This window comes from Salvelinus sp. IW2-2015, linkage group LG33, assembly GCF_002910315.2.
Source record: "Salvelinus sp. IW2-2015 linkage group LG33, ASM291031v2, whole genome shotgun sequence".
NCBI classification, from domain to species: Eukaryota; Metazoa; Chordata; class Actinopteri; order Salmoniformes; family Salmonidae; genus Salvelinus; species Salvelinus sp. IW2-2015.
The window spans coordinates 12,450,375-12,470,100 of record NC_036872.1 but is presented as its reverse complement, the minus strand read 5'-3'; the positions used below and the strand labels follow the sequence as shown (position 1 = coordinate 12,470,100).

Genomic DNA, 19,726 nt, shown 5'->3' with positions numbered 1-19,726 from the left:
CGTCAGATGATTAGGGGAAAAAATGACATTCTCTTTCGCTGGATACATTATGCTTCTGTTACTGTGAATTCAACACAAAACAATTTTGTGGAAGACTTTCTTTCCACGCATCACTGACCGAGATGAAATGGGAGATGGTTGCTGGGCAGTTACCTGAAGAAGACTTGGTTTACTTTCGGCTCCTAGCCTCTACCTCAAAGATCTTAAAGGGATACTGCGAGATTCTGGTATTTAAGGTCTTGATATCCTAGTAGCAATGTTGTACCTGTAGACTTCCAGTCATTGCGCTAAAGCTAGTTAGCAGTAGATTCTCGAGTCAATGCTAACTTCCTTCATCCTGCACACAGAGACATAAAAATGATGTCCACAAGTTCATCTGACTATAGGTAAGTACATTAAAATGCCAGAATCTCGCAGTATCCCTTTAACCTACTTGATAGGGGAAAGCAATGTGGAGGAAGTTTAGCCTACTGGCATATTAAGATGATGCACTGCTTAAACAGATGTCCTCCTCACTTATGTAATGTAAACAATGAGATAAGCACAGTAGGACATGACTAGTAGTTACTAGTGCATTAAGGCAAAAATTGCATCATCCATTCTAATAATCTCAGTCTGCGCCAGAGGAGAAGGGAAATGACTAGAGAGGGAAAGACATTAAAATAAGACCATAGAGACCCATTGGAATGCTAGATCAAAATAGATGTATTCTGGGAAATAAATAGCCGCTGGCCGATAAAGAGTCTCTCATCCAGAAAAATAAATCATGTTTTAAACGAGTGCAGTCAGCGGTTCCGTGCAAAGTTCTGTGCATATTCAACAAAAAGAGAATAAACATGCTCAATTAATAATTAAATGTCTCACTGCTCTGGGAGAGAGCATGTAAGTGTGTTGGAGAGCCACTCAGAAAGAGGGAGGGAGGGAGGGGCTGGATGCTTTGCAGAGCTGTGACGCAAGGTCAGTTATGCAACAGCACCGCGGCTGAATGAAGATCACAGCCGCAGCGCGTCGCTGCCTCACCACCTCTGTAACACAGCTCACTCTTGATTCCCCACTACAAAGAGCCTTCTGCTTACACCATCTCAAACCCAATCACAGCAAGGTAATGCAACAGAGCCATTTCAGAGGCAGACCTCTCTGTTCAGTCAGTGTGTAAAGCAAGTTAGCAAGAAAACAATCAGACTCACCCTGCAGACAGACATCTGATTGGTCGTGAGGGTGCCAGTCTTGTCGGAGCAGATGACAGAGGTGCAGCCCAGGGTCTCCACAGAGGGCAGGCTGCGGACGATGGCGTTCTTCTTGGCCATGCGGCGGGTGCCCAGGGCCAGGCAGGTGGTGATGACAGCGGGCAGACCCTCGGGGATGGCGGCCACAGCCAGGGCCACGGCAATCTTAAAGTAGTAGACGGCGCCGCGGATCCAGGAGCCTCCGTGGACGGGGTCGTTGAAGTGGCCGATGTTGATCATCCACACAGCGATGCAGATCAGGGAGATTACCTTGGACAGCTGCTCCCCGAACTCATCCAGCTTCTGCTGCAGGGGGGTCTTCTCCTGCTCAGTGGCTGCCATCTCGTCACGGATCTTACCAATCTCAGTGTTCACGCCCGTAGCCACCACCACACCAATAGCCTTGCCAGACGAGATGTTGGTGCCCTGAAAACACACAGGTGGAACATTATGGCCACACAGTCCTGCACATGCTTGAGGAGAGCAGACCAAATGGAAACTCAAACTCTGTATTCACAAACCAAAATAACATAGCAGGATCTGCATTTGTAAGTACGTTTGATATCGAGTGATACTGGCATAATTTGTGCCCAAATGTTAAAGATCCATGCATCAGGTCTTCAACTTGAAACAAATAACTGAAGGAGAAGCTCAAACTATTAGCTGATAGTGGAGAGTTCAATCATCATACAGCCACTACAAGGAGCAGTAAGGAGTGAAGAGTGTTGCTTACAGAGAAGAGCATGTTCTTCTTGTCCTGGTTGACAGCTCGGGGGTCAGGCACTGGGTCGGTGTGCTTGATGACAGAGACGGACTCGCCTGGAATCAAAGCGGAGGGCAGTGCAGATCACATATCACACTGATATCCCTTTGTCGGTGTCCATCACCTCAGGGAAAAACTACATCAACTTCAATCATAGACTCCCACGCCACAATCAACGTGTAACATTCCTCGCTCTGAATGCTTGTGCACATGATGCAGGGCAAAGCTTCTAATCATATGGATCAAGAGGAAATCAACCCTTGCTATTAACCCAGTTCAGAGGTGAACTCAGTTCCTTCATTCATTCAGGCTCAACATTAACGCTGATTAGGGCTCTACGCTGACTTAAAAACATTTATTTTTTTACAAGGAGCAGGTCTGTGCCTAAGTTGAAAAATGTAGGCGCACACAAAGAAATTAAGGAGCACAAAAGCTATTTGACGTTATAAAGCTAGAATCCTTGCATTTTTCTAGGCACACTGGTACTCTGAAATAAAAATTCCAGAAAGCACAAATTATTTAGGCAACTAAAATGGTCACACTGTAGAGCCCTGTTGTCTTGTCCAGGACAAGTAAAAAATTATCACAATATCAAACGATTACTCTGATCAGAATTGGATTAGAGGCCAACATTGGAAAAATCTAATCTATTTTTCATGTACATAAATTTAAAAAAGCCTACTTGCATATTGGCTACAGCCTCATGTCCAAACAGATGCGGACATGAGCGAGGCGGCATAAAATGTAGCCAAACTTTAATGACACTTTTAGTTACATAAATATATGTTAAATACCAGTCATGTTTGACTAATATAATTTTACATTTGTAATTTAGCAGACACTCTTATCCAAAGCGACATAAGTGCATACATTCTCGTACTGGTCCCCAGTGGGAAACGAACCCACAATCCTGGAGTTGCAAGCGCCATGCTCTACCAACTGAGCCACATGGGACCAATAATTAATAATTTTGTAAAGTGGCATCCTTGCATCATACAACAATGTAAAAATTGTGTTACAGACCAAGTGACTTATCTGTCCTACTTATTCAATGGACAAGTGGCTAAAAAAAAGTTAATGTCAAGCCCCTTGTCATGATATTAAATTAACAATGCAATGTCTTTCATTTTGATAAGCTAAAGTAAAACATTTGTTGTGCTGTGCTGAGCACTTGGGCTTGAACTGGCTCCGACGTATCATAATAATATGCCAGTGTACCGAGTGTAGAACAGCTTTGCAAACAGTCAGACCAGCAAAGAGACATTTACTTTAGAGACGCGAGTCATCTATCAAATAAAGTTTTGAATAACAAACTCTAAAGGAATAAACCTTTAGAGTTTGCCTATGTGGAATGAATGCAAATAAACCTGTGGCAGAGGACAATCAAGAGCGAGTCATACAGTATGCTTGTACGCTCAGAGTAGCTACTGCTATCAGTAAAGCCAGCTGTAGAACACCTGGAATGAGCCTCTGTCAAAATCTATTTTTACTAGAGAAGTACAGTATCCTAAGTTGGTTCAGTATAGGCAGGGTTGCCAGGTCTAGATAACGTTTCCAGATCAATGACCACTCAAAACCTGCCCAAAAAGCTCAAAATGTTCACAGAAAGAGAGTAGTTGCCACATTTATACAATAAACCCTTTTTCCATAACATTATCGAGCCAATTAAGGAATAGACGGAACTTGTAATAACATTAGAAGCTGAATTCGGTTTTAATCAAAATAATAACTCTTGCGAGCTATGACATAATAAAGGAATTTGAATATGTCGCAAGAGAAAATTATTTGCCCTTAAACTCACCTGATCATTTCCATCAATGGATGTCGGTTTAACTAGTTTGACTGCTATGATTAAGCAATAAGGCACGAGGGCAGTATTGTATATGGCCAATATACCACGGCTAACGACTGTTCTTAAGCAGTATCCAGATACATCAGTTAGCCGTGGTATATTGGCCATATACCACAAATCCATGGGGTGCCTTATTGCTATTATAAACTGGTTACCAACGTAATTAGAGCAGTAAAAATAAAAAATTTGTCATATCCGTGGTATATGGTCTGATATACCACGGCTTTCGGCCAATCAGCATTCAGGGCTCAAACCCAGTTTAAAATGGTAAATAAATCCCTTGTGTGGATGTGCATAACTATAGATAAATCCGACAGGAGAGTTTGAGTGATGAAAGTTGGACAGAGGGTCTCAAAATCTCTGAGTAAGAAAGACTTGGGCGGGGGAAAAAAACGAAAAACAAAAACAAATGTTAGGCTATTTTCTGGCAATTGTGCCATCATTATGTGCCAGATGTTAAGACTACAAACCGTTATAAATGGCCAATTTGTGAGATTGACTTGCTCCCAGCTGTGCCCTGGATACCATATGTGAATTGATTGCCCCCCATATATCTTCAGAGTTCGTTCTGCTAGGTGACCTAAACTGGGATATGCTTAACACCCCGGCCGTCCTACAATCTAAGCTAGACGCCCTCAATCTCAGAAATTATCAAGGAACCCACCAGGTACAACCCTAAATCCTTAAACATGGGCACCCTCATAGATATTATCCTGACCAACTTGCCCTCCAAATACACCTCTACTGTTTTCAATCAGGATCTCAGCCTCATTGCCTGCATCCATTATGGGTCCGCGGTCAAACGACCACCCCTCATCACTGTCAAACGCTCCCGAAAACACTTCTGCGAACAGGCCTTTTTAATCGACCTGGTCCGGGTATCCTGGAAGGATATTGACCTAATCCCGTCAGTAGAGGATGCCTGGTTGTTCTTTAAAAGTATTTTCCTCACCATCTTAAATAAGCATGCCCCTTTCAAAAAATGTAGAACTAAGAACAGATATAGCCCTTGGTTCACTCCAGACATGACTGTTCTCAACCAGCACAAAAACATCCTGTGGCGTACTGCACTAGCATCGAATAGTCCCCGCAATATGCAACTTTTCAGGGAAGTCAGGAACCAATACACACAGTCAGTTAGGAAAGCAAAGGCTAGCTTTTTCAAACAGAAATTTGCATCCTGCAGCTCTAACTCCAAAAAGTTCTGGGACACTGTAAAGTCCATGGAGAATAAGACCACCTCCTGCACTGAGGCTAGGAAACACTGTCACCACCGATAAATCCACGATCATTTCAATAAGCATTTCTCTACGGCTGGCCATGCTTTCCTCCTGGCTACCTCAACCCCGGCTAACAGCTCCACACCCCCTGCAGCTACTTGCCCAAGTCTCCCCGGCTTCTCCTTCACTCAAATCCAGATGTTCTGAAAGAGCTGCAAAACCTGGACCCGTACAAATCAGCTGGGCTAAACAATCTGGGCCCTCTCTAAAATGATCCGCCGCCATTGTTGCAACCCCTATTACTAGCCTGTTCAACCTCTCTTTCGTATCGTCCGAGATTCCTAAAGATTGGAAAGCTGCCGCGGTCATCCCCCTCTTCAAAGGGGGTGGCACTCTAGACCTAAACTGTTACAGACCTATATCCATCCTACCCTGCCTTTCCAAAGTCTTCAAAAGCCAAGTTAACAAACAGATCACCGATCATTTCGATTCCCACCGTACCATCTACGCTGTGCAATCTGGTTTCCGAGCTGGTCAAGGATGTACCTCAGCCACGCTCAAGGTACTAAACGATATCATAACCACCATCGATAAAAGACAGTACTGTGCAGCCGTCTTCATCGACCTGGCCAAGGCTTTCGACTCTGTCAATCACCGTATTCTTCTCGGCAGACTCAACAGCCTTGGTTTCTCAAATGACTGCCGCGCCTGGTTCACCAACTACTTCTCAGATAGAGTTCAGTGTGTCAAATCGGAGGGCCTGTTGTCCGGACCTCTGGCAGTCTCTATGGGGGTACCACAGGGTTAAATTCTCAGGCCGACCCTTTTCTCTGTAAACAATCTGGGCCCTGTCTAAAATGATCCGCCGCCATTGTTGCAACCCCTATTACTAGCCTGTTCAACCTCTCTTTCGTATCGTCCGAGGTGATTCCTTGATCCACCTCTACGCAGACGACACCATTCTGTAAACATCTGGCCCTTCTTTGAACACTTAACAAACCTCCAGACAAGTTTCAATGCCATACAATACTCCTTCCGTGGCCTCCAACTGCTCTTAAACGCTAGTAAAACTAAATGCATGCTCTTCAACCGATTGCTGCCCGCACCCGCCAAAGCTCCCTTCACCCACGCTGCCAAACATACCCTCGTAAAACTGACTATCCTACCGATTCTTGACTTCGGCGATGTAATTTACAAAATAGCCTCCAACACTCTACTCAGCCAACTGGATGTAGTCTATCACAGTGCCATCCATTTTGTCACCAAAGCCCCATATACCACCCACCAGTGCGACCTGTATGCTCTCGTTGCCTGGCCCTCGCTACATATTCGTCGCCAGACCCACTGGCCCCAGGTCATCTATAAGTCTTTGCTAGGTAAAGCTACCTGGTCACCATAACAACACCCACCCCTAGCACGCGTTCCAGCAGGTATATCTCACTGGTCATCCCCAAAGCCAACACCTACTTTGGCCACCTTTCCTTCCAGTTCTCTGCTGCCAATGACTGAAACGAATTACAAAAAAAAAAAAATAATAATAATAAAATAAATAATAATAATAATTCGCTGAAGTTGGAGACATATCTCCTTCACTAACTTTAAGCATCAGCTATCTGAGCAGCTCACCAATCGCTGCAGCTGTACACAGCCCATCTGTAAATAGCCCATCCAACTACCTACCTCATCCCCATATTGTTTTTATTTACTTTTTTTTGCACACCAGTATTTCTACTTGCACATCATCATCTGCTCATCTATCACTCCAGTGTTAATTTGCTAAATTGCAATTACTTTGCTACTATGGCCTATTTATTGCCTTACCTCCTTACACCATTTGCACACACTGTATATAGATTTTTCTATTGTTATTGACTGTACTTTTGTTGATCCCATGTGTAACTCTGTTGTTGTTTTTTTGTCGCTTTGCGTTGCTTTATCTTGGCCAGGTCGCAGTTGTCAATGAGAACTTGTTCTCAACTGGCCTACTTGGTTAAATAAATGTGAAATAAAAATAAATAAATAAAAGGCATGAACCCAGATTTAATTCTGTAGCCTATGATTGTAATTCAACTTTTCCATGGTTTGCGTGGATACATGCAGGTAGCCTATAGCCCCTGATAGGCCTACATCTCATTTCAGGTAGTCTACAGTAGGCTAGACAATATGTAAACTGAACAATTTAGCAGCTTGCTTAGCAGCTTGCTTAGACTAATTTATTAAACATGAATAAGCGAGCCGATTGCAAGATAAGTGTTTGTATTTCCCAATAGCCTACTGAGGATGGGGGTCATCATTTCAATCACTGAATTAAATAACATGTATATGATCTGAATATGCTTGTCAACAACAGCCAGTGATTATTTGTTTGGCCTAATCTGACCACGGTTACCATCAATCTAATGCATTCCAACAACTGATCTGCAATTGCAATAGAGCTTTGACAACGTCCAATTGAATTAACTAAACTTGGCCCTTAATAATCGCACAATAACAAAAAGGCTACAACAAACTGAAGTTATTGGCTATTTAATAAATCAGTTTGCCAGCTCCAGGTAGACTACACAAGTGGCACAAATTGATTTGCAATGACTCCAGTGATTGTAATTTCTACATATTTTCTGTATCAATTGGTAGCCTACAGTAGCATATAAATGAATAGGCTAATTGCTGGCCAAAGGTAAATGTATCATTTCCACATTTAATGTCAGTTTCATTAAAAAGAACCACGCAAGGGAGTTCCATAACTGAGAACTGAGAATGCTTAAAACACTTTGCTTGATACTGTTTTCTTTAAGCAAAGTCCACATTATAATGGAGTTTAAACCACATCCGAGATAATTTATGTAATACGCTCTAGTGCGCCCAAAGTCATTTTCCAGAGCTTTGTCTCCATTATGTATTGACGTGCATCAGCTCTAGCCTGTTAATATGTTTAATGGAAAAAGGGTTGGAGAAAAATAGGTGTTTCTATAATGATAGTCTAAAAACAGTTGTCACGACGTGATGCGCGTTCTGCTATGGCTCCTCTCATTCACGTGACTCCAATAGTGGACTAAGCTGCAGTGCTCTCTCTCAACACCCCACTCACTCACTCACCAACAACCTGCCTCGCTGCCAGCAGCAAGTCACAGTGAAATATACATATATATTTTACAGAGAAATGCCACGGCGGCCGCGGTGTGACATAGAAATAACCCAAAAACCCACAACCAATACATTTTCACCCGCAACATAATTTTCAAAGTAGCCCAATTCTGCAGGAAAACCATGGACATGGCAACCCTGAGTATAGGAAAAACAGTGCAGCAAACAGCTGTGTGTCTTACCGGTCAGGATAGACTGGTCTACTCTCAGGGTTGTAGATTTGATGGAAGAGAGACGGATGTCTGCAGGAACCTTGTCTCCAACTAGGGGGGAAAGAAGACAGACACACAGAGAGAATTAGAGAAACAGATTACAATGTCATAAATGGACAATGATGCATTGCAATCAGCAAAAAGTAGACACATGATACCTCACATGACCTCCATAACATCTGCCCATGATGTCAACTCATTGTAGCACAAAACAGACACAATATAGTTACAGGTCTCTCAAGACAAACTGGTTATGCATGTGCAAAGCCATAAACAAGTTTAAGCCTATGCTGTAAGCAGAACATTATGAAAAAAAACACCCTATACAGAGTGCTTAGACTAATGGACCTTGAAGACTACCAAGCTGTTCACTGAAATATAGATGCAATTTATTCAGCTTCACTGTTAACCGACAGACTATAGCTCATTTCAAGGTTGGTTGCTGGGCCACACGAAGGCAGAGGAAGGGTACTGGGCTTCTATCGCTGTAGGGGAGAAAGAAACACCGGAGCAGGAATAGGAAATGGAGGACTGGTGAGCCTTAAAAGGCCGGTCCATAAGAAAGAACCCAATTTGGGCCACATCTGAATTGTGGTGACCCGATTCAGCAACCTATTAGCGCATAAATGCTGGGAGATGGGGAAACCACTCGGTTTAAGGCACGGTTCTTCTTCCAGTTTCAACGTGCAGAGCAGTTCCACATAAAACATGTCAATTTGCTCTTACAGATATGGGCCCGGTTTCCCAAAAGCATCTTAAGGCTAAGTTGGTAGTTAGAACTTTTATAGGAGCATCGTTAAACCTCCGAGCTGTTTCCCAAAACCATCGTCACCAAAGCAGGACTTGAAAAAGCTTGTTATTTACCGACTGCCTCAGACCACTCGTGGAACAACTAAGTGAGTCGTTAGATGCGTTTTTCCCTACCGTGTCACTTTATACACAGAAGATCTCTGCTAAACATAGAATCAAGATGTTTATCTGTCTCTCTGGGACTGCCGATGACTTCGTTGTGAAGTTGACTACAAATACAAAGTTCCCAATGTCTTTGCAATTGTTACAAACAAGCAAACGGTAAAAAGGACGCATCAAATTAAAAACAGAATGACTGCATTAAATAATATACCATGTGGGCTATAGGCCTATATATTTATGTTCAATTAATTGACTTCTAATTTGCGATTTGTACACTACTGTCCAATTTTTTCCTCAATATATTTCATGATGTACCAAATCTTGATTTAATGCATTATTATAGAGTAAGCGTTAGAATAAGCTGCCTCAATATTTGCACCCATAGGTGATAATATCTCTAGGAGCTAATCTGCCATCAGTATTGTGGAACATATATAATGCTAAAGTAAGATTTGAATGGAGGAAGCTGATCCGAGAGCAGCACTGGCTTTCTTTCGATCCCATCAGTAGACATGCTCCAACGACGTACTAATTGATCATTCTCTCTGCGTGGTGTTCCGGGAAACGCATGTTAAATCTTCGGCCCTCGTAGATGCCAAAGTTCCATTGCTATCGGGAAACCGGGCCCTGGAGACTCCACATAGTATTACATTTATTCCACTAACCATGCTGGCCTGTCAAAATGAATGTCCCTAATAAAAACACCTCCACACACAGACCATCTCGCAAAGGAGGCAAACAAGAAGACGTGCATCTTTAGTCAACTTTAAACCATCCCAGGACGAACAAGGTGATGTCATGCAGACAGAGAAGAAAAAGAAAAGGCTAATAAATGGCTTGTTTTTTAATTATGTAAACATGATCCCCCTGTGCGCTTGAGGGGAGAGGAAAATATAAAACTATACCGAACAAAAATATAAAACTCAACATGTAAAGTTTGGTCCCATGTTTCATGAGCTGAAATACAAGATCCCAGAATATTCTAAAATTGTGCACAAATTTGTTTATATCTGTTTGTGAACATTTCTCCTTTGCCAAAATATATCATCCAAGTGACAGGTGTGGCATATCAAGATGCTGATTATAACAGCGTATCATTACACAGGTGCACCTTGCACTGGGGACAATAAAAGGCCTCTAAAATGTGAAGTTTTGTCACACAACACAATGCTACAGAAGTCTTAATTTGAGTGAGTGTACAATTGGCATGCTGACTGGAGGAATGTCTACTAGAGCTGTTGCCAGAGAATTGAAAGTTCATCCCTCTACCATAAGCCGCCTCCAACGTCGTTTTAGAAAATTTGTCAGTACGTCCAACCGGCCTCAGAACCACATGTAACCACTCCAGCCCAGGACATCCACATCCGGGTTCTTCACCTGCGGGATAGTCTGAGACAAGCCACCCAGACAGCTAATGAAACTGAGGAGTATTTCTGTTTGTAATAAAACTCATTCTGATTGACTGGGCCTGGCTCCCCACCCCCACCCAGGCTCCCCAGTGGGTGGGCCCACCATGGCTATGCCCCTGCACAGTCATTAATTTCCTTTATTGAACTGTAACTGATAGCAGCTGTTTCCATCATCTCCACTGAACAGGAAGAGGTGGAGGAGATAATCCCAGACGCTGTCACTCGGACATGGAGCCCCGCCTTCCAAAACTCAGACACAACAGGAGTGGCTCTTAGAACAAACAGTACACACTGGAACAGAGACAGAGAGAGAGAGAGACAGACTCACCCCGGTGTGCAGTTGGGTACGTGTATCAGGCCATATTACAGACACTGGTGCCAGGAGTTCTGGACCACCAGTGGCCATGGGCCAATCATGAGACATCTTTTCTCAGAAATAATTGTGTAGAGCTCAATCGCATCTTTCAACTGTCTAATGTGGAACAATGCGTTTCACTTCTGATAAGGTCAGGCAACCTACCTCACAGAGGGAAGTATAAAATTGTATTAATGTTATTTGTGCCGAATACAACAGGTGTAGGCTTACCGTGAAATGCTTACTTACGAGCCCTTGCCCAATAATGCAGAGTTAAAAGGTAAAAACATTTAGTTAAATGAAAAAAGGAAATAGTAACAATAATGAGGCTATATACAAGTAGTATCGGTACTGAGTCAATGTGCAGGGAGGGGTACGACGTAGTTGAGATACAGTAAAATGTACATGTAGGTAGGTGTTAGCTAACGTTAGCTGTCTGACTTTATTAGCCAGCTAATTTTTCATACCATAAACTAAATTATTTGAACAGTTAAATTGGCTAATGTTGCTCAACATTTCTCTGGCTAGCTAACAGAGAATTCGATAAAGCTAGCAAGATACTTAATGTGAACAATACTTGTTCTACCACACTTTCTCCCTCACCTCAAACTATCCAAATGCCAGTTGTTTTTCGGTTACAGTTCATGAAGTACGCTTCATCACCTTCTTGCCCCCGTCTCCGTGGTCAGGCTTCTCACCTACCTCTTCGTTATCGTTCAGAGGACGCGCCAACTGCCCGCTGTATTTCCAGGGTGCTCGCTGATGCTGTAACTAGCACATTGGTTGTGTCTCTCTTCAGTCGCGTGCTGCATTCTGTTATGTGAACGATTGGCTGAGCCTTGGATACAGCCAGTATTTATCCATACGCGCATCACTCGTTCACTGACAGCTAGTAGTGATCCAAAGCCCCCCCGCCCAAACTTTTCTCATTGGATCTACACGAATCACGTAGGTCACCTATTTTGGATTCAAAACGCAGAATTGCGCCGAAAAGTGACTAGGCAATCAGGATAGATAATAAAACAGAGTAGCTGCAGCGTATGTGAAGAGTGAAAGTGTGTCTGTGTGAGTGTGTCTGTGTGTGGGGGGCGTCAACATGCATGTGCATTGTGTGTGTGTGTGTGTGTGTGTGTATGTGTGAGAGCGTATTGTGGCATACCGCGGACAAGCCACAAGGGGGAGACTCGTCGAGGCCTGATGGTGACAGGCATTCTACATCACGCGGTGGTGGCTCCCTCTGCTGGATGTGCCAGGTCTCGAGGGGTCCTCCGACCAGGACTAATTGGGGCTGATTGAGGCTGGAGAGTAATCAAGGGGCTGATTGCTCACCAGCTGTACGGGGCCCATAAAGCTGCCAGGAGTGCAGCACACGGGAGGGTTGGAGGTAGTGAGAGGTTGCTACCGGACAGACATCCTCACGTTCTGCTAGAACCGAAGGGCTTGGTGTTCTACCCCAGAGGAAACCGGGTTCTTTTTCTTTATTGTTTTAAATAAACACCCTTGAAACTGAGGTAACACACTTGTCTGAGTAAACGTTTTGATCAAACCCCCTGGTCTGCCACAAGTGGTGGAGAATGCGGGCAAGTCTGACAACATGGTCAGACCAGGGTTGACGTTTACGCAGTATCAGCGCGGACGAGCTGATAGCTCAGTTCGTTCGGGCCCAACAAGCACAACAGGACATTCAGGAACGAACGCTGGAAGAACAGCGTCTACAGAATGTCCGACAGCTGGAGGAAGTCAGGAAGCTTCGAGGAGAAACAGACCAAATCACATCCCACTCAGTTTTTAAATCAAGCTAACGGAGGATGATGATATCGAGACCTACTTCTGCACATTCGAATGGACAGCACTCCGTGAAGGTTGGCCCAAGGCGAAGTGGGCGAGTCTGCTGGCCCCGTTCCTGTCCAGACGCCCAAAAGGCGTATTATGACCTCAACACCAAACAGGTGGCTAACTACGACTGTTTCAAGTGGGAGGTACTCAGCCGCTACAGGTACAACCTGGCCCTTTGGTCCCAACTGGAGGTTTGTGTCAGAAGCTTCCCCCCCGAGCCCAAGTGAGCAAACTACTGCGCATCACCAGAGCATGGCTCCTAACCGACGTAGCCACCTTCCCCATTATCAACAAAGTGGTCATGGATCGCTTCTTACGGGTGCTACCTCACGACATGAAGAGGGCGGCAAGCCTACGTACGCCCCAAACCTTGGGAGGACCCCTTGGGAGCCGTGGAGACGCACCAGAACACAGAGGCCCTGCTGAAGGGGACGTAGGCCGAGTCTGGGAGCCGTCGAAGGGAACGGAAGGACGATCCCACCACCATTCTCCCCAATCTGACAGTCAGCTGGGCTAAAGGACTGCAGTCCCACAGGGAGACCACCAGGGGAGTCAACCCACCACCGACGACCCCAGGTGGATGAAGACCAAAGGTGGTGTTTTGAGTGTGGCACCCAGTGACACCTTGCATGGAATTGCCCGGGTCGAGAGGAGTCGATGCCATCAGGGGGCCCCGGAGACGAGTCGGGGCACAGAGTAAACTATGTCACCTCCTGTTGGGCCCGCAGCGAACCACCAGCACCCATGGTCCCGGTGAAAGTTGACGGTCACGACATCCTGATGGATTCTGGGAGTGTGGTAACACTTGTACAAGCACGCCTGCAGGCCCATCTGACCGAGCATGGTGAGATGTCTGTCTCCTTTGTCCACAGCGGCACCAAGCGGTATTCGACTGGGCAGGCCACCATCATGACGCCACAAGGGAGCTGCCAGATGGTGGTGGGTGCCGTACCAGAGTTTCTGGTACCCCTCCTCGTGGGACAAGATTGTCCACAGCACAGTGGAAACACGAGCTGGATAAGAGTATGAACCCATGTTCCTCCTCCTTGATTTCGAGGGACCCCCGAGACACCTGCCCTGAGCCCCGAGGGGGACAGTTCAGGACCTTCCAGTGGGAGAATCCAAACTTGAAAGCTGCTGCAGCCCAAGTGATAGTGGTGGATGGCCAGCTTCTTCCGGGGTTGAATGACCGGCAATACCCCCATTTCCAAATCGAAAATAACCTGTTGTATCAGGTGTCGCACGAACAGGGAGAACTTCGAGAGGTGCTGTTGCTGCCCCACCGGTACGTCAGAACCATTCTTTAGCTAGCCCACACCCATTTGTTGGGGGCGCACCTGGGAATGGAGAAGACCCGGTAACGGATTGCCGCCTGGAAGAATATTGCCGTAGCTACCCAGTGTCAAATCACCGCCCCAAAAACACACGATACGAAAGAGGCCATACCAGATCCTCAAGGCCCGAAGGAAGGCCGTGAAGCAGGAGGTGGAGGCTATGCTGAGGATGGGAGTCATCGAAGGAGTACCAAAGTGCATGGTGCAGCGCCATCGTGATGGTGCCCTAACCGGACGGTAGTCTGCGTTTCTGCAATGACATCTAGGGGGTGAACAATATTGTTTGTTTGACGCCTACCCCATGACGATGGTGGACAAGTTCATCGACCGGTTGGAAAGGCCCGGTACATCAGCACCCTGGACCTGACCAGGGGATATTGGCAGGTACCCTTGGAAGCCTCCTCACGGGAGAAGACAGCATTCTCAACACGGGACGGGTTATACCAATACCGGGTCTTCCCATTCGTTCTCCATGGAGCCCCGCCCATGTTTCAGCACCTGATGGACTTAGTCCTCCAACCCCACCAACAGTACGCAGCAGCCTATTTGGATGACATCATCCACAGCCAAGGTTGGGAAGCGCAACTGACGTGCCTCCAGGTGGTACTGGACGCGCTCAGGAAAGCCGGGTTGACAGCGAATCCCAAGAAATGCAAGCTGGGGTTCGAGGAGGTAGAGTTCCTGGGGTATTTGATCGGACAGGGGAAACGTTAAGCCCCAGGAGAGGAAGGTCCAGGCGGTTCGTGACTGGCCCGTTCCCCGCACCAAGACAAAGGTCAAGTCCTTCCTGGGGCTGGCGGGATACTATCGCCGGTTTATCCAACTTTGCAGCTATAGCCTCCCCCTTACCGATCTGACCAGGGCCCGCCTTCCAAAAACAGTGAAGTGGTCGGATGAGGCCAAAGTGGCATTCAGGCGTCTGAAAGAAGCCCTGTGCTCCCATCCGATTCTCGTGATGCTCGATTTCCAGGTACCAATACTCGTGCAGACGGATGCCTGCGACACGGAACTAGGGTCTATCCCGTCCCAGGTACACAATGGGGAGGAACACCCCATGTACATAAGCCAGAAGTTGATACCCTGAGAAAATAAGTACTCGATTGTCGAGAGTGTCTAGCGGTGAAGTGGGCATTAGACACTTAAGTATTACCTGTTGGGCACTCACCTCACCCTGGTCCCAGACCATGCTCCCCTGGTCTGGATGGCCAGGGGAAAGGACACGAACGATCGAGTCACCTGGTGGTTCTTGTCCCTTCAACATCTCTTTTTCTGTTGTGCACAGGTCAGGTGCGAAGCATGGGAACGCGGATGCCCTATCGAGAAGGGAGACGTACATCGCACTGACGACCGGAGGAGGCGTACCGCAGACAAGCACCCAGGGGAGACTCGAGGCCTGGTGGTGACAGATCTACATCCCGCGGTGGTGGCTCCCTCTGCGACGTGCCAGGTCTCAACGGTTCCTCCGGCCAGGACTAATTGAGGCTTTTGAGTAATCAAGGGGCTGATTGCTCACCAGCTGTACGGGGCCCATAAAGCTGTCAGGAGGGCAGCACACGGGAGGGTTGGAGGTAGTGAGAGGTTGCTACCGGACAGACATCCTTATGTTCTGCTAGAACCGAGGGGCTTGGTGTTCTACCCCAGAGGAAACCGGGTTATTTTTCTTTATTGTTTTAAATAAACACCCTTGAAACTGAGGTGTGAATACTACCGGACAGACATCCTTATGTTCTGCTAGAACCGAGGGGCTTGGTGTTCTACCCCAGAGGAAACCGGGTTATTTTTCTTTATTGTTTTAAATAAACACCCTTGAAACTGAGGTGTGAATACTACCGGACAGACATCCTTATGTTCTGCTAGAACCGAGGGGCTTGGTGTTCTACCCCAGAGGAAACCGGGTTATTTTTCTTTATTGTTTTAAATAAACACCCTTGAAACTGAGGTGTGAATATTCCGAGTAGCACATTTTTATTAACTGTTAAGCAGTCTTGTGTCTTGGCGGTAGCAGAGAAAACAGTCTGACTTGGGTGGCTAGTCTGACAATTTATAGGGCCTTCATCTGAAAAACAAAACAAATTATCATCAGCCTCACTTGGTCTATTCAGACAAAGGCAAACTGTTACAGAATAATATCTAAAGGCCAAAGAAAGATACGTTTGGGAAGAGTTTCAATATACAATCTGAGGCCAAACTGAACAGAAAGAAAACATGACCAGTCAAATGTTTCCCCTTCGGCCATGAAGTATAACGGCCACATCCTAAGGGTTGTGTAATACTTCCTGTGCTAAGAGACAATACATTTTTTAAGACATACTTATGACTGCAGGACAGGAGGGAACTAGAGAAACAAATTGGGATGGCTTGAGGCTGTTTAAAATGGCACTTGTTGATGTCATAAGAAAAAAGGAAACGCAACAGTGAAAAGCACACAAGGCACACATTACATTGTCCTGGTGCAGTTCAACTGGCCCGCAGGACTGCTCTGGATGAAGTGTGTGTGTGTATATATATAATCTGTCCCTTTATGTCAACATCCTACTTGGTACCAGGCCAAACCTCTGTGACAGTCTCCACACCTAGGAGAGTGAGACAGGCAGCATAGCAACAAGACGCACGGACTCAAGAGTCAGTGCCAGACATGACTCTCAGGGGTGTCCTTCTTTACAACAGAGGAGTAGGTCCAAGCAAGGCCGCCAAACCAGGAAGACAGACAGACGGACACAAGCCCTTGCGTTTATGACTGCATGACACAGCAGGTTTCTGTGTGTCCAATCCTGAGGGTGCAGGTGCTGATGGCAGATACAACAAAAGGCTGAAAAGCTGCTATTCTGAGGAGGCTATTTCAGAAACACTCAACAGGTAATAACGTCCTGGAACTCTTAAAGTGCTCTTAACCAGCTGTTCTTGTCTAGGCAGTATCCACTACTGACCAAGTGTATAGTACACTAACAATTCAGGTAGATGGTAATGGAAACTGTACTATAGAGGCACAAAATAGGTAAAAGGAATAACAAAAAGAAATGGAGGTACTTATTCAAGAACTATGTACTACAAAAATAAAGAAATAAATTCTTGAATCTTCAACATACAAATACTACCAAAAATAATTTACAGAAACTCATTACAAATGAGTCATCCATGATTCACCAAATTATTTGTTGAAAGAAGCAAAATATTTTTTCAGTCTCCTCCATTTCCCCTGAATGATGTTAACTGTAAGGATTTATTTCCTAATAATAGTAATAATGTAAAATTAACAAATTTACAGAAAGACCTGTGTGAAGGCCAACTTACAGAAGAGAAACTTTGAGGCCATTTGAATTACTCCTATAAAAATGGTAGACTTTCAGGCACTCAACAAGGTCTGATTTCATTACTACTAAAACAGGACCCAGGTGGTAAGTATAAAGATCCAGTCCATTTAAATAAATAAAAACTGGAGGCCTCTTCCACTTTATGTTGTGATGCAAAAATTCATTGGTAAACTACAAGGTAGTTTAAATACTAAAAATGAGTGGATGATGTAGACATACTTGGTATTCACATCTAAATATATATACAAGAACTTACAATTAATTTCAATAGAAAGTTTGCAAAAATAGATAAGATTCTGCAACCATGGAGAGGTAAATACTTGTCTATTTATGGAAAAATCACATTGATTAACTTTTTGGTCCTATCACAGTTTACTTACTTACTAATGGTCCTGCCTACTCCAGATGACTCATTTTTTTAATCATATGAGCAAACAATATTTCATTTGGAATGCTAAGCCAGACAAAATTAAACGTGCCTATTTATATAATGAATGAGTTTGGGGGGGGGCTAAAATTAGATATTAAAGCTTTAAACCTCTTACTAAAAGCTTCACTCATACATAAGTTAAACTTAAACCAAAAATGGTTCTCCAGTAGGTTATCAAGAAAGGCTCATCCTTTGTTCATAAATTGCCTTTCTACAGATTACAGCTTCTCATTTCCGACAAAAAAAAAAAAAAAAAAATCATTTTAAGTATCGCCCTTCCTTAAACAAGCCATACAAAGCCGGTTACAATTTCAGTATTATCCTCCTGAAAAGATAGAATAATTGTTATACTCAAATATACTGATTAATTAAAAAAAAACATTCTTTATGGAAAAAATGTATAATATTTATTAATGATATTATGAATAAAACGGTGGAGTTGTCACATATGCAGCTATTGAAAATATATGGGAATGTCTGCTCAATCCATACGCATAACTAACTGATTGCAGCATTACCACAAAAATGTAGGAGGCAAGTGGAAAAGGGAAAAGGTAGGGAACTTGTTCGCCTGCCATATATTAAAAGACACAAATTGGCATAAATAGAAAAATATCAGTTTCATGAGGACAAAAAATGTTGACAGCTGCTCCATACAGGTTTCAAAATAAATGGGAAGAGATTTGATGTACCGATTCCATGGCACGTGTGTTTTTAATACCAGTTCATAAACCTTGATTCAACACGTCAAGTTTTTCAATTTAAATTATTATACAAAATTCTTGCCACCAACAGAATGCTATATATATGGGGCATAGAACCTCTCTCAGCTCTGTAGATTTTGCTGCAAAGAGACAATCACTAGATCATTTATTCTGGTATTGCCCCTATGTAGCTTGCTTCTGGTCACAGGTTCAGGAATGGTTAAAATATTTTAAAATCACAACATTCACTTAAAATGAACCTTACAAATAGCGGTGGTTGGCGATTTGGAAAGCCATAGTCAATAAATAATCCTTGTAGGAAAGGTTCTTTAGCTCACAATCTATGTATACTATACGATTAGAAATGTATGTATGTACAGTTGAGGTCGGAAGTTAACATGCACCTTAGCCAAACACATTTAAACTCAGTTTTTCACAATTCCTGACATTAAATCCTAGTAGAAATTCCCTGTATTAGGTCAGTTAGGATCACCACTTTATTTTAAGAATGTGAAATGTCAGAATAATAGTAGAGAGAATGATTTATTTAATCTTTTATTTCTTTCATCACATTCCCAGTGGGTCAGAAGTTTACATACACTCAATTAGTATTTGGTAGCATTGCCTTTAAATTGTTTAACCTGGGTCAAATGTTTTGGGTAGCCTTCCACAAGCTTCCCACAATAAGATGAGGAATGGGCCAAAATTCACCCCTGACAGAGCTGGTGTAACTGAGTCAGGTTTGTAGGCCTCCTTGCTCGCACACGCTTTTTCAATTCTGCCCACAAATTTTCTATGGGATTGAGGTCAGGGCTTTGTGATGGCCACTCCAATACCTTGACTTTGTTGTCCTTAAGCCATTTTGCCACAACTTTGGAAGTATGCTTGGGGTCATTGTCCATTTGGAAGACCCATTTGCAACCAAGCTTTAACTTCCTGACTGATGTCTTGGGATGTTGCTTCAATATATCCACATAAATTTCCATCCTCATGATGCCATCTATTTTGTGAAGTGCAC

General features: G+C 44.3%; 1 protein-coding gene across 2 annotated transcripts in view; it reads right to left on the bottom strand.

Annotated features, from left to right (window-relative positions):
• Positions 1–19,726, bottom strand: part of LOC111957697 (sarcoplasmic/endoplasmic reticulum calcium ATPase 2) — a 40,013-nt gene that overhangs the window by 7,143 nt on the left and 13,144 nt on the right. For both annotated transcript variants that reach the window (XM_023978639.2, XM_023978640.2), the window contains exons 6-8: positions 8,388–8,468; positions 1,960–2,045; positions 1,188–1,652 (exon numbers count right to left, since the gene is read on the bottom strand). In XM_023978639.2, the coding sequence (XP_023834407.1) occupies positions 1,188–1,652; positions 1,960–2,045; positions 8,388–8,468 (632 nt within the window). The remainder of the gene's footprint in view (positions 1–1,187; positions 1,653–1,959; positions 2,046–8,387; positions 8,469–19,726) is intronic.